Consider the following 13,542-nt stretch of genomic DNA (forward strand, 5'->3'; position numbering starts at 1 on the left):
GCCTTGCAAACCCGTTCATCTGTACCATTTTTCTAGATTCCACATATATATGCGTTAATATACAATATTTGTTTTTCTCTCTCTGACTTACTTCACTCTGCATGACAGTCTCTAGGTCCATCCACGTCTCTACAAATGACCCAATTTTGTTCCTTTTTATGGCTGAGTAATATTCCATTGTATATATGTACCACATCTTCTTTATCCATTTGTCTGTCGATGGGCATTTCGGTTGCTTCCATGACCTGGCTATTATAAATAATGCTGCAATGAACATTGGGGTGCATGTGTCTTTTTGAATTATGGTTTTCTCTGAGTATATGCCCAGTACTGGGATTGCTGGGTCATATGGTAATTCTATTTTTAGTTTTTTAAGGAACCTCCATACGGTTCTCCGTAGTGGCTGTATCAATTTACATTCCCACCAACAGTTCAAGAGGGTTCCCTTTTCTCCACACTCTCTCCAGCATTTGTTGTTTGTAGGTTTTCTGATGATGCCCATTCTAACTGGTGTGACGTGATACCTCATTGTAGTTTTGATTTGCATTTCTCTAATAATTAGTGATGTTGAGCAACTTTTCATGTGCCTCTTGGCCATCTGTATGTCTTCTTTGGAGAAATGTCTATTTAGGTCTTCTGCCCATTTTTGGATTGGGTTGTTTGTTATTTTAATATTGAGCTGCATGTGCTGTTTATATATTTTGGAGATTAATCCTTTGTCCATTGATTCGTTTGCAAATATTTTCTCCCATTCTGAGGGTTGTCTTTTTGTCTTGTTTGTAGTTTCCTTTGCTTTGCAAAAGCTTTGAAGTTTCATTAGGTCCCATTTGTTTATTTTTCTTTTTATTTCCATTACTCTAGGAGGTGGGTCAAAAAAGATCTTGCTGTTATTTATGTCAAAGAGTGTTCTTCCTATATTTTCCTCTAAGTGTTTTATAGTGTCCAGTCTTACATTTAGGTCTTTAATCCATTTTGAGTTTATTTTTGTGTATGGTGTTAGGGAGTGTTCTAATTTCATTCTTTTACATGTAATTGTCCAGTTTTCCCAGCACCACTTATTGAAGAGACTATCTTTTCTCCATTGTATATCCTTGCCTGCTTTGTCATAGATTAGTTGACCATGGGTGCGTGGGTTTACCTCTCGGCTTTCTATCCTGTTCCGTTGATCTATATTTCTGTTTTTGTGCCAGTGCCATATTGTCTTGATTACTGTAGCTTTGTAGTATAGTCTGAAGTCAGGGAGTCTGATTCCTCCAGCTCCATTTTTTTCCCTCAAGATTCCTTTGGCTATTCAGGGTCTTTTTTGTCTCCATACAAATTTTTAGATTTTTTTGTTCTAGTTCTATAAAAAATGCCATTGGTAATTGGATAAGGATTGCATTGAATCTGTAGATTGCTTTGGGTAGTACAGTCATTTTCACAATATTGATTCTTCCAATCCAAGAACATGGTTTATCTCTCCATCTGTTTGTGTCATCTTTGATTTCTTTCATCAGTGTCTTATAGTTTTCTGAGTACAGGTCTTTTACCTCCTTACGTAGGTTTATTCCTAGGTATTTTATTCTTTTTGTTGCAGTGGTGAATGGAATTGTTGCCGTAATTTCTCTTTCTGATCTTTCATTGTTAGTGTATAGGAATGCAAGAGATTTCTATACATTACTTTTGTGTTCTGCAACTTTACCAAATTCATTGATTAGCTCTAGTAGTTTTCTGGTGATATCTTTAGGATTATCTATGTAAAGTATCATGTCATCTGCAAACAGTGACCGTTTTACTTCTTTTTTCCCTATTTGTATTCCTTTTATTTCTTTTTCTTCTCTGATTGCCATGGCTAGGACTTCCAAAACTATTTTAAATAATAGTGGTGAGAGTGGCCATCCTTATCTTGTTCCTGATCTTAGAGGAAATTATTTCAGTTTTTCACCATTGAGAATTATGTTAGCTGTGGGTTTGTCATATATGGCCTTTATTATGTTGAGGTAGATTCTCTCTATGCCCACTTTCTGGAGAGTTTTTATGATAAATGAGTGTTGAATTTTGTCAAAAGCTTTTTCTGCATCTATTGAGATTATCATATGGTTCATTTTGTTAATATGGTGTATCACATTGATTGATTTGCATATATTGAAGAATCCTTGTATCCCTGGGATAAATCCCACTTGATCATGGTGAATGATCCTTTTAATGTGTCGTTGGATTCTGTTTGCTAGTATTTTGTTGAGGATTTTTGCATCTATATTCATCAGTGATATTGGTCTGTAATTTTCTTTTTTTGTAGTATCTTTGTCTGGTTTCGGTATCAGGGTGACGGTGGCCTTTTAGAATGAGTTTGGGAGTATTCCTTGCTCTCCGATTTTTTGGAAGAGTTTGAGAAAGATGGGTGTTAGCTCTTCTCTAAATGTTTTATGGAATTCACCTGTGAAGCCATCTGGTCCTGGCCTTTTGTTCGTTGGAAGATTTTTAATCACAGTTTCAATTTCAGTGCTTGTGATTGGTCTGTTCATATTTTCTGTTTCTTCCTGGTTCAGTCTTGGACGGTTATACCTTTCTAAGAATTTGTCCATTTCTTCCAGGTTGTCCATTTTATTGGCATAGACTTGCTTGTAGTAGTCTCTTAGGATGCTTTGTATTTCTGTGGTGTCTGTTGTAACTTCTCCTTTTTCATTTCTCATTTTATTTACCTGAGTACTCTCCGTGTTTTTCTTGATGAGCCTGGCTAATGGTTTATCAATTTTGTTTATCTTCTCAAAGAACCAGCTTTTAGTTTTATTGATCTTTGCTAGTGTTTTCTTTGTTTCTATTTCATTTATTTATGCTCTGATCTTTATGATTTCTTTCCTTCTGCTAACTTTGGGCTTTGTTTGTTCTTCTTTCTCTAGTTCCTTTAGGTGTAAGGTTAGATTGTGTATTTGAGATTTTTTCTTGTTTCTTTAGGTAGGCTTGTATTGCTATAAACTTCCCTCTTAGAACTGCTTTTGCTGCATCCCATAGGTTTTGGATCGTCATGTTTTTGTTGTCGTTTGTCTCTAGGTATTTTTTGATTTCTTATTTGATTTCTTCAGTGATCTCTTGATTATTTAGTAACGTATTGTTTAACCTTGATTATTTAGTAATGTATTGTTCAGCCATGTGTATGTGTTGTTTACGTTTATCTCCCTGTAATTTATTTCTAATCTCATAGCGTTGTGGTTGGAAAAGATGCTTGGTATGATTTCAATTTTCTTAAATTTACTGAGGTTGATTTGTGACACAAGATGTGATCTATCCTGGAGAATGTTCCATGTGCACTTGAGAAGAAAGTGTAATACGCTCTTTTTGGATGAATGTCCTATAAATATCAATTAAACCTATCTGGTCTTTTGTGTCATTTAAAGCTTGTGTTTCCTTATTTATTTTCTGTCTGCATGATCTGTCCATTGGTGTAAAGGAGGTGTTAAAGTCCCTCACTATTATTGTGTTAGTGTTGATTTCCTCTTCTATAGCTCTTAGCATTTGCCTTATGTATTGAGGTGCTCCTATGTTAGGTGCATATATATTTATAATTGTTATATTTTCTTGGATTGATCCCTTGATTTTTATGTAGTGTCCTTCCTTGTCTCTTATAACATTCTTAATTTTAAAGTCTATTTTGTCTGATACGAGTTTGCTACTCCAGCTTTCTTTTGCTCTCCATTTGCATGGAATATCTTTTTCCATCCCCTCACTTTCAGTCTGTATGTGTCCCTAGTTCTGAAGTGAGTCTCTTGTAGACTGCATATATATGGGTCTTGTTTTTTTTAAAATTTTATTTATTTATTTATTTATTTATTTTATGGCTGTGTTGGGTCTTCGCTTCTGTGCAAGGGCTTTCTCTAGTTGCGGCAAGTGGGGGCCACTCTTCATCACGGTGCACGGGCCTCTCACTATTGCGGCCTCTCTTGTTGCAGAGCACAGGCTCCAGACGCGCAGGCTCAGAAATTGTAGCTCACGGGCCTAGTTGCTCCGTGGCATGTGGGATCTTCCCAGACCAGGGCTCTAACCCATGTCCCCTGCATTGGCAGGTAGATTCTCAACCACTGCACCACCAGGGAAGCCCTGGGTCTTGTTTTGGTATCCATTCAGCGAGCCTGTGTCTTTTGGTTGGAACATTTAATCCATTCACATTTAAGGTAAGTATTGACATGCATGTTCCTATTACCATTTTCTTAATTGTTTTGGGTTTATTTTTGTAGGTCCTTTTCTTCTCTTGTGTTTCCCGCTTAGAGAAGTTCCTTTAGCATTTGTTGTAGAGCTGGTTTGGTGGTGCTGAATTCGCTTAGCTTTTGCTTGTCTGTAAAGCTTTTGATTTGTCTGTCGAATCTGAATGAGATCCTTGCTGGGTAGAGTAATCTTGGTTGTAGTTTCTTCCCTTTCATCACTTTAAATATATTGTGCCACTCCCTTCTGGCATGTAGAGTTTCTGCTGAGAAATCAGCTGTTAACCTTATGGGAGTTCCCTTGTATGTTATTTGTCATTTTTCCCTTGTTGCTTTTAATAATTTTTCTTTGTCCTTATTTTTTGTTAGTTTGATTACTATATGTCTCAGCATGTTTCTCCTTGGGTTTATTCTGTATGGGACTCTCTGCGCTTCCTTGACTTGGGTGGCTATTTCCTTTCCCACGTTAGGGAAGTTTTCGACTATAACCTCTTCAAATATTTTCTCGGTCCTTTCTCTCTCTCTTCTCCTTCTGGGACCCCTATAATATGAATATTGGTTCATTTAATGTCCCAGCGGTCTCTTAGGCTGTCTACATTTCTTTTCATTCTTTTTTCTTTATTCTGTTCCACGGCACTGAATTCCACCATTCTGTCTTCCAGGTCACATATCTGTTCTTCTGCCTCAGTTATTCTGCTATTGATTCCTTCTAGTGTATTTTTCATTTCAGTTATTGTATTGTTCATCTCTGTTTGTTTGTTCTTTAATTCTTCTAGGTGTTTGTTCTTTAATTCTTCTAGGTCTTTGTTGAACATTTCTTGCATCTTCTCAGTCTTTACCTCTGTTCTTTTTCTGAGGTCCTGGATCACCTTCACTATCATTATTCTGAATTCTTTTTCTGGAAGGCTGCCTATCTCCGCTTCATTTAGTTGTTTTTCTGGGGTTTTATCTTGTTCCTTCATCTGGTACATAGTCCTCTGCCTTTTCATTTTGTCTATCTTTCTGTGAACGTGGTTTTTGTTCCACAGGTGGCAGGATTGTAGTTCTTGTTTCTGCTCTAAAAACATAGTCTTTTTTTTTTAACATCTTTAGTAGAGTATAATTACTTTACATTGTTGTGTTAATTGATGCTGTATAACAAAGTGAATCAGCTATACATATACATATATCCCCATATGTCCTCCCTCTTGTGTCTCCCTCCCACCCTCCCTATCCCACCCCTCTAGTTGGTCACAAAGCACCGAGCTGATCTCTCTGTGCTATGTGGCTGCTTCCCACTAGTTATCTATTTTACATTTGGTAGTGTATATATGTCAATGCCACTCTCTCACTTCATCTCAGCTTACCCTTCCCTCTCCCTGTGCCCTCAAGTCCATTCTCTACATCTGCATCTTTATTCCTGTTCTGCCCCTAGATTCTTCAGAACCATTTTTAAAAACATAATCTTAAGTAAAAATAGAGTACAGAAGAACAAGTACTTACAATTGCATTTATGTAAAACATTTATTCTTGTAGAAAATGACCAGGCAATAATAGGCACAGATGAAAACAGTTGTCTTAGAATGATGAAATTCTCTTCAAATTCTTTAATGTTTTAAATTGAGTTTTTAATATTTTTTTTTTAAAAGGTGCTGCAAAGAGGAAGGAGGGATGGAGCATGTTTGGGGTAATCCACATAACCTGGATTACCTGGATAAAGCATGGGAAGTGATGATAGAGGAGGATGGAAAGATACATTAAAGCCAGTTTATGGAGGCTTTTAAACGGCAAGTTAGAGAATTTAAGCTTTATTTCGTAGGCAGTGAGTAGAGATGGAAAACTTTCAAGCAAGGAAGTGATAAGGACAGAACATAGATTTCTGTCACAACAGTATGTAGGACAGGTGTAGTAGGAAAAGAACTGAAACAGAGAAACAAATGAAAAGTCTACAGCAATAGATCTACCCGAGAGACAATGATGACTTGAACTGGTTTGATGACATTAGAAATAGAAAAGAGACAGCAGATTTGAGAGACATTGCAAGATCAAAACAACTTGTTAACTGATTGAACGTTGGAGGATGAGGGAGAGGAAGTGTTTAAGGGTGAGGCTGAAATTCCATTCCAGGAAGCCTGGATTAATCTTGGGATCAGAAGGTAAAGTTTCTGGGCAGGAAATGAGAAGTTCTCCTTTGTTGAGTATAAAGGTGCAATGAAAAATGTAAGCCTGAGTTTAGGAGAGTAATGAGAGATAAAGATGTAGTTATGGGGTAGTCCTCTTATAGGGAATAGTTAAAACCATGAGCACAGGTAAGATAAAAAGATGTAAAGAGAAACATTTTTTAAAGGAAGAACTTGGGATTTATCTATATTTAGGGTTGAAATGTAGGAAGACAGGTAATAACAATGAAAAAAGAGCAGTTAGAAAGATAGGAAAATCAGGAATGTTTAGGGTAATGGGAGCCAAAGGAGAAGAGAGTTTCAGAAAGGAGATGATCCGCAGCATTAGAGGCTGCCGAGAAGTCATAAGTGATGAGTTAAAGAAATGTTGGATTTGGAGACAAGGGCACACCTCACAGAGGTGTGTCAGTAAAGGTGGGAGGAAGCCAGATTGAAGACCACAATGGGAGGGGTGGGGAGTGATTATAGAGAAAAAGTAGGCAGGAAACATAGGAGATTCTTTTGAGAAGTTCAACATCTCACAACAGAAGAAAACTTGAATTTGAGGTTTTGGCAAGACTGAGGGAACATTTCAAGATGGAAGATACATTGAAAATAAGGAAGGAAAGAAAAGAAACCTCTTCTGAAACAGGAGTGAATAGGGAAGACAATTTGAGGCAGATAGAAGCTAACGTGGAATGATTTCTTAGTAAAGTAGGAGGCAAGATCATCTGCTGAGAGTAAGACAATTTGGTGACCTGGAGAGAAAAATTTGGAACAGTCACCATGGCAAGTAAAGAAAAGGATTCCAGCTGATTGAGAAATGTATTTGAAGACCCAGCCTTAAAGGTTATATTTCCTCCAACTTCATTCTCAAGACTGCATAGTTTTGTATCCTCTTTTATACTCATTCTTGTCTAATCAAAAATCAGCAAATCAGTCTCACCTTTGTGACTTGGTCCATGCTTAAACGCTTCACTCTCTTTTTTTTTTTTTTTTTTGGCCCTACCGCATGGCTTGCAGGGTCTTAGTTCTCTGACCAGAGCTCAAACCCGGGCCCAGCAGTGAAAGCACCAAGTCCTAACCTCTGGACCACCAGGGAACTCCTGGTCTATGTTCTCTTTACCTCTAGTATCTTTCTTATTTTCATCTAATAATTTCCACTTTTCATTCAAAGCCCTGCTCAAATCTCCTATCTTTTGTCAAAACTTCTGCTGTAGTTCAACTATTTTTCTGAAAACTTTATAGGACTTTTGGTGTTTATTACAGAAAAAGTGAAGTGGTCAGGAAGAATTGCTCTTTAGTAGCAGTCCCCTGAGCACACAAACCTTAATCCTGAGGATTAAGAGCTTAATTGGATAATGTCAGGGTTTGTGGTCCTTCTTAGGACCACATGTGATAACAAACATGGCTGGCCCTTTGTTGCTTCCTTCTGAGAAGCACTCAATGATAGACCAACTTCTGGAGGTCATGCATTTCTGGAGTACTGATCATGTGCCAAGCAACTCAGCATATTGCCGGAACTCCTCACCCTCTGTACTTTCTTGGAGTGGGATGGAGACCAGTACAGGGGAAGGTCATCTGTCCCTGTGCCCCAGGAAAGCCTGCTGGACCTAGAATCACAGAAAGTGGATCATTTTTGTGGACCTAGTCTGAACCCTGCAGTATCTAAGGTTTCCAGGCTAGCTGGTTTGCATCTTGTATAACCTTCTTTTGTTTATAAAAAGAAAAAAAAGAATTCTGGCATCAAATTTATATTACCTTTCCACTTAGGGGAAATGGTTGGCAGAGGAGAAAGTAAACAATTGCGACATGTTATCAAGAAAGAGGGCTAGTGAAGAGGAAGGGGATTAGATAAACACTGTTGCTTTATTTATGCTGTTAATCATTTACTGAGCCAGTAGGGAGTCTCTGCCCATCCATTTCTATTTGGCCGTCCCTGAACAGCCAATCACATGGCTGGAATTCAGGGACTTTTTGGTGGAGCAATTACTAGCCAGCTTCAGGGTGTTCTGGTAAACTCTTATCTGAGGAGGAACTAAGGCTATTACAGATCAAAGCAGTTTTCCTCATTTACAAACTGCCCAAGGCACGATGACAGAGTCTTCTTCTTCGGCTACCTGCAGGTCAGTGGAGAATCCAGGGCACCTTGGGAGAAAGGCTGGTAGTTTAAGGAATACAAGATTAGAAGAATAATGCAGAGACCAAACTTGGGGGTATTTTTGACAGAAATCTTTTCAGGGGTACTGCATTAGGGGACAGTGTGACTTGGAAAGTACTTTTAACCCCTACTGAGCCTCAATTTTCTATTATAAATGGGGGAATAATAATGCATGCTAATAAAATACACTGAAGCAAAAAAGAAGTAAGAAGTTGCTCTTACTATTGCATCTAAAAGTTGAGTGTGTTTGTTTGTTAATCCTTTACTACCTCTCCACATAGGGCAGCTGAGGCAGGATGTAAGCCAGATGTCCCAAAGGGAGTCACAGGAGACCTGGTTTTCATAGTCTACATTCTGAAAATTGGTGCAATTTCCTTTAGAGGTTTTATTAACCCCTCCACATCTCCTCCATCACTGATAGCAAAGTCCTTTAGATTTAATCATAAGGAGGATATTGGTCAGCCTCCAGTTAGTTTCTGAAGCTAGAAGCCTTTATTGTCCTCATCTCATTTCTCTCCCTCACTTTTTGAATCTGGCAATGTTGATTAACTTTACTTCTTGAAATTCCCTTCTCCCTTGGTTGGGCAAGACGTAGTACTTCTCTGGTTTTAGTTTTAATTCTTCAACCACCCTTCTCTTTGCTGACTCCTGTTCTGTCCCTAAATGTAGAAGTAAAGGAGAATACAAAGTAGAGTGCCAGAAGAGGAAGAAGCATCAAAGAAGGTTTGTATTAAGTGTAGAGATACATTTGAATATAATATGGGTACAGAAGGAAGGAGCTGATAGAAAGATAAAGAAATTCTAGGAAAGAAGAGAATTTTGTGGAAGCAAGTTCCTTCTGGAGTCTGAAAGTTATGTGATTGGGAATGCAGGTGTAAGTCAGGAGACACTCCACCTGAGATTGGAGAAAAATTAATTCTTTCCAGAGGTATCTGAATTTTTAAAAAGGGAGTTTAGGTAAAATAAATACATTGACTTAAAAAGTAATCTCTAATGGGAGGAGAAATTTGGAGGCTGAGGATTTTCCCAGAGCCTCTCAAATTGTACTGCCTTGGCAAGTGCTGATGGTATTTTTCATAAGAGACCCTCCATGGTGACTATAGTTCTTGAGTTGGTTTCATTTCTATAGGAATTTAAAAGGTGATGATGTCATTGAAATATGAGGGCATTTGCTAGGGAAGTCTTAGATCTTCAGTGGACAATTACAGAATTCTAGGGTTTGTAGGGAATAGAAAGATAATCCAAGTTTAATGTCATCATTTTAAGGATGAGAAACTGAGATCTGAGGTGCTGATGTAGCTTCTTCAAGATCACAGAAATTGACTGGTATTGCTGGGACTCAAATTCAGGTCTCCTCAGCTCACAAGTACTAGGCTCCATCTCCATACTCTGTGGTTTGCTGAGTCCTGTGCAGGCTCTGCTGAGGGACCACAGTAGGTCATGATGATGAACTGTAAATGCTACACCTGGCCCACCGAGCCACCGCACATCCTGAGAACTAGTAAGGGAAGTCGAATCACTGAATCATCTCTTCAAAATTTATAAAGCACTTCCTACATATTATTTCATCTGGTCCTCAGTAGGTATTTAGTCATTCTCACTCTGAAGATAAAACGAAATTAAATTTCATTTATTTCACATTTATTGGATAACTATTAACATGCCAGTTAATATTGGGTTAGAAAGTGGAAAGCTGAAAAAACACATTCTTTGTCTCCAAGGGACCTATAATCTACTGCAAAAGGCAAAAGTGAATAGTTACAATACAGTGTGGTGTTACAATGAAGGTATCAGCAAAGTATTAGGGAAGCATAGCAGAGACTGATATTTCCTGGGGAGAGGGTTGGGCAATTCTTCACCAAGGAGGTGGCATTTGATCTGGATAGTGCATCACGGGGAGGCTGGAGGTAAGAGTATTCATGCACAAGAGACATCATACGATAATGCTTGAAGGTGTTTAGAAAGTTCCAGGATATGTTTTGGGAAAGGTAAGCACTTGCATGTGGTTGAAGCACAGTGTTTTAAGTGAGCAGAAGTAGAGGGAGAGTTGGGAGAGTTATGGGGACCTAGAAAATTGGGGACCATGGATATTTTTAAGTAAATTGTTTTTTAGGAATATAACAGCATCAACATGGAAGCTGGCTTACAGTTGTTGAAGGCTTTTGCTGTGGTGTAGGGTAGGGTGAAGGGAGCTAGGAGAACATAAACCAGGACTATGGAAGTGGGTATAAGAGAGAATGACAGATTCTAGTGTTGCTACAGCCAATGTGACAAGACTTGGTGACTCTGAATATGGAAAGGTGGCAAGCGAGAGGAGGCTAGGATGACTCAGGTTTCTAGTCTGGGAGATTGGGTGGTGATTATTACCTTAGCTGAGACGGAAAGCAAAGGTCAAGCAGTGTTGAAAGGAAGATAGTGTGTTTAGTTTGGGATATGTTGGATTCAAGGTGCCTGGGAGATACAAATGAAGCAGTTGGAAATACTGAGCTGAACCTTGAGTCGTATTATAACAAATTTTGAAAAAGTGTTTTTGTTTTGGTTTGGTTTGGTTTTTGCTAAAATAAGAAATCTAAGAAGTGGTTACCAGGAACTGGGGGGTGGGAGAAACATGGAGAGGTTGGTAAAGGGATATAAGCTTTCAGCTATAAGATGAAGAAGGTTTGAGGATTTAATGTTAAACATGATAACACTGTATTGTACAATTGAAATTTGCTAAGAGAGTAGAACCTAAATGTTATTTCCAGAAAAAAAAAGGAAAGATACACTTCTATGTGGAATCTAAAACAAACAAACAACAACAACAACAAAAAACCCAGAACAAATTTATAGAAAGAGACTTGTGGCTACCAGAGGTGGAAGGTGGGGGTGAGGTGGGGGGAGGAATTGGAAGAATGTGGTCAAAAGGTACAAACTTCCAGTTATGAGATAAATAAGCGCTAGGCATGCAATGTACAACATGATGACTACAGCTAACACTGCTGCATGATATATAGGAAAGTTGTTGAGAATTAATCATAAGAGTTCTCATCACAAGGAAAAATTTCTCCCTTTTATTTTCTTTGTTTTCTTTTTTTAAATTTTAAGTGTTACTGCATTTTAAAAAAAATATTTATTTATTTATTTGACTGCATCGGGTCTTAGTTGCTGCATGGAGGATCTTTGTTGTGGCGTGTGGGCTCAATAGTTGCAGCACGTGGGCTCTCTAGCTGTGGTGCTCGGGCTCCAGAGCACGCAGGCTTAGTTGCCCCGGGGCATGTGGGATCTTAGTTTCCCAACCAGGGCTCGAACCCACATCCCCTGCATTGGAAGGAGAAGTCTTAAACATTGTACCACCAGGGAAGTCCCTCTTTGTTTTCTTTTTATTGTATCTATATGAGAAGATGGATGTTAGCTGGAACTATTATGGTAATCATTTCACAATATGTATAAATCAAATCTCCATGCTGTACAACTTAAACTTATGCAATGATGTATGCCAATTATTTTTCAATGAAACTGGAGGAAAAAGATAAATATGTGATGTGATGGATGTGTTAGTTAATTAGATGGGGGAGCAGGGAGAAATCCTTTCATAATGTGTACACTTGTCAAATCACCATGATGTACGCTTTAAGTATCTTACAATTTAAGTATGTCTCAATAAAGCTGAAATTAAAAAAAAAAAAAGAAATCCAACAGTCAAAAGTTTTAATTTGGGGCTTCCCTGGTGGCTCAGTGGTTGAGAATCTGCCTGCCAATGCAGGGGACACGGGTTCGAGCCCTGGTCTGGGAAGATCCCACATGCCGCGGAGCAACTAGGCCCGTGAGCCACAACTACTAAGCCTGCGCGTCTGGAGCTTGTGCTCCGCAACAAGAGAGGCCGCGATAGTGAGAGGCCCGCGCACCGCGATGAAGAGTGGCCCCCACTTGCCGCAACTAGAGAAAGCCCTCGCACAGAAACGAAGACCCAACACAGCCATAAATAAATAAATAAATAAATAAAAATTGTATAACTTAAAAAAAAAAAAAAAACAGATTTATTAAAAAAAAAAGTTTTAATTTACATTCAGGATTTCAAGTGAAGAAGAAAGTGTAACAATTTATTTTTGGATTTACAAAGAAAACTCACAAGTATTTATAACTTTCAAAAACAGAAGAGTTAATTTATTTATTTATTTATTTATTTTTTTTTAAGCACTTTTCTTTTTTATAGCTACTTTATTTATTTATTTTATTTTATTTTTGGCTGTGTTGGGTCTTCGGTTCATGCGAGGGCTTTCTCTAGTTGAGGCAAGTGGGGGCCACTCTTCATCGCGGTGCAGGGACCGCTCTTCATCGCGGTGCGCGGGCCTTTCACTATCGCGGCCCCTCCCGTTGCGGGGCACAGGCTCCAGACGCGCAGGCTCAGTAGTTGTGGCTCACGGGCCCAGCTGCTCCGTGGCATGTGGGATCTTCCCAGACCAGGGCTCGAACCCGTGTCCCCTGCATTAACAGGCAGATTCTCAACCACTGCGCCACCAGGGAAGCCCAGAAGAGTTAATTTAAATATTATCCAAGACAAAAAATAATTTGCTAAGATAACCAGTCAGAATTATAGACTTTTCCACGGTTGAAGACTATGTTCAAGAGGCAAAGAAACAATCTCCTTTGTTAGATATAACATTTGCAGGTCAATTTTATGATGTAGATATCTGCTTTTCTGTAGCTTCAGGGGAAGAGAAAATAATTCCTTCTTATTTTGCTGAGATTTCTTTCACCAACTTTTAGAAAGATCCACAGTCATAAGGATCAGCACAGGAATTTTCTAATTATCAACAAGAGTAAAGGAGGCAGGCCTGAATGGCTCAAGATTGACACGTGGTAAGTAATAGGGCAGAGTAAGATTTTTTATTAACAATTGAGTTTATGGAACATGTATGTTTCTGCACTTACAGGAGACAATGGGGCCCAGAAGTCTGTGAGTGATTCATGGACGATGGTCGAAGTCATGGGGTGGATGAGTTCCTTCCAGGAAGACATCCTGGTGAGGGAAGAATAAGCTCAGGACGGACCCCTCGTGGGTGCCAGCTTTGCTGCTCTGGGTGTGGTA

The 13,542-nt window shown here is 38.7% G+C and overlaps 1 protein-coding gene across 6 annotated transcripts in view; it reads left to right on the forward strand.

Moving 5' to 3' along the window:
• Positions 1-13,542, forward strand: part of C4BPA (complement component 4 binding protein alpha) — a 56,999-nt gene that overhangs the window by 5,068 nt on the left and 38,389 nt on the right. The window contains exons 1-3 of one of the 6 annotated variants that reach the window (XM_036847641.1): positions 8,328-8,439; positions 9,144-9,197; positions 13,221-13,313. The exons of 1 other annotated variant lie outside the window; for it this stretch is intronic. In XM_036847641.1, coding sequence (XP_036703536.1) covers positions 8,408-8,439; positions 9,144-9,197; positions 13,221-13,313 — 179 coding nt within the window. In that variant the 5' untranslated portion in view covers positions 8,328-8,407. Of the gene's footprint in view, positions 1-8,327; positions 8,440-9,143; positions 9,198-13,220; positions 13,314-13,387; positions 13,477-13,542 lie in introns of those variants that run through there. 4 more of the 6 variants (XM_036847652.1, XM_036847661.1, XM_036847667.1 and 1 more) reach the window with 4 other exon arrangements.

Source organism: Balaenoptera musculus, chromosome 1 (assembly GCF_009873245.2).
Source record: "Balaenoptera musculus isolate JJ_BM4_2016_0621 chromosome 1, mBalMus1.pri.v3, whole genome shotgun sequence".
Lineage (NCBI taxonomy): Eukaryota > Metazoa > Chordata > Mammalia > Artiodactyla > Balaenopteridae > Balaenoptera > Balaenoptera musculus.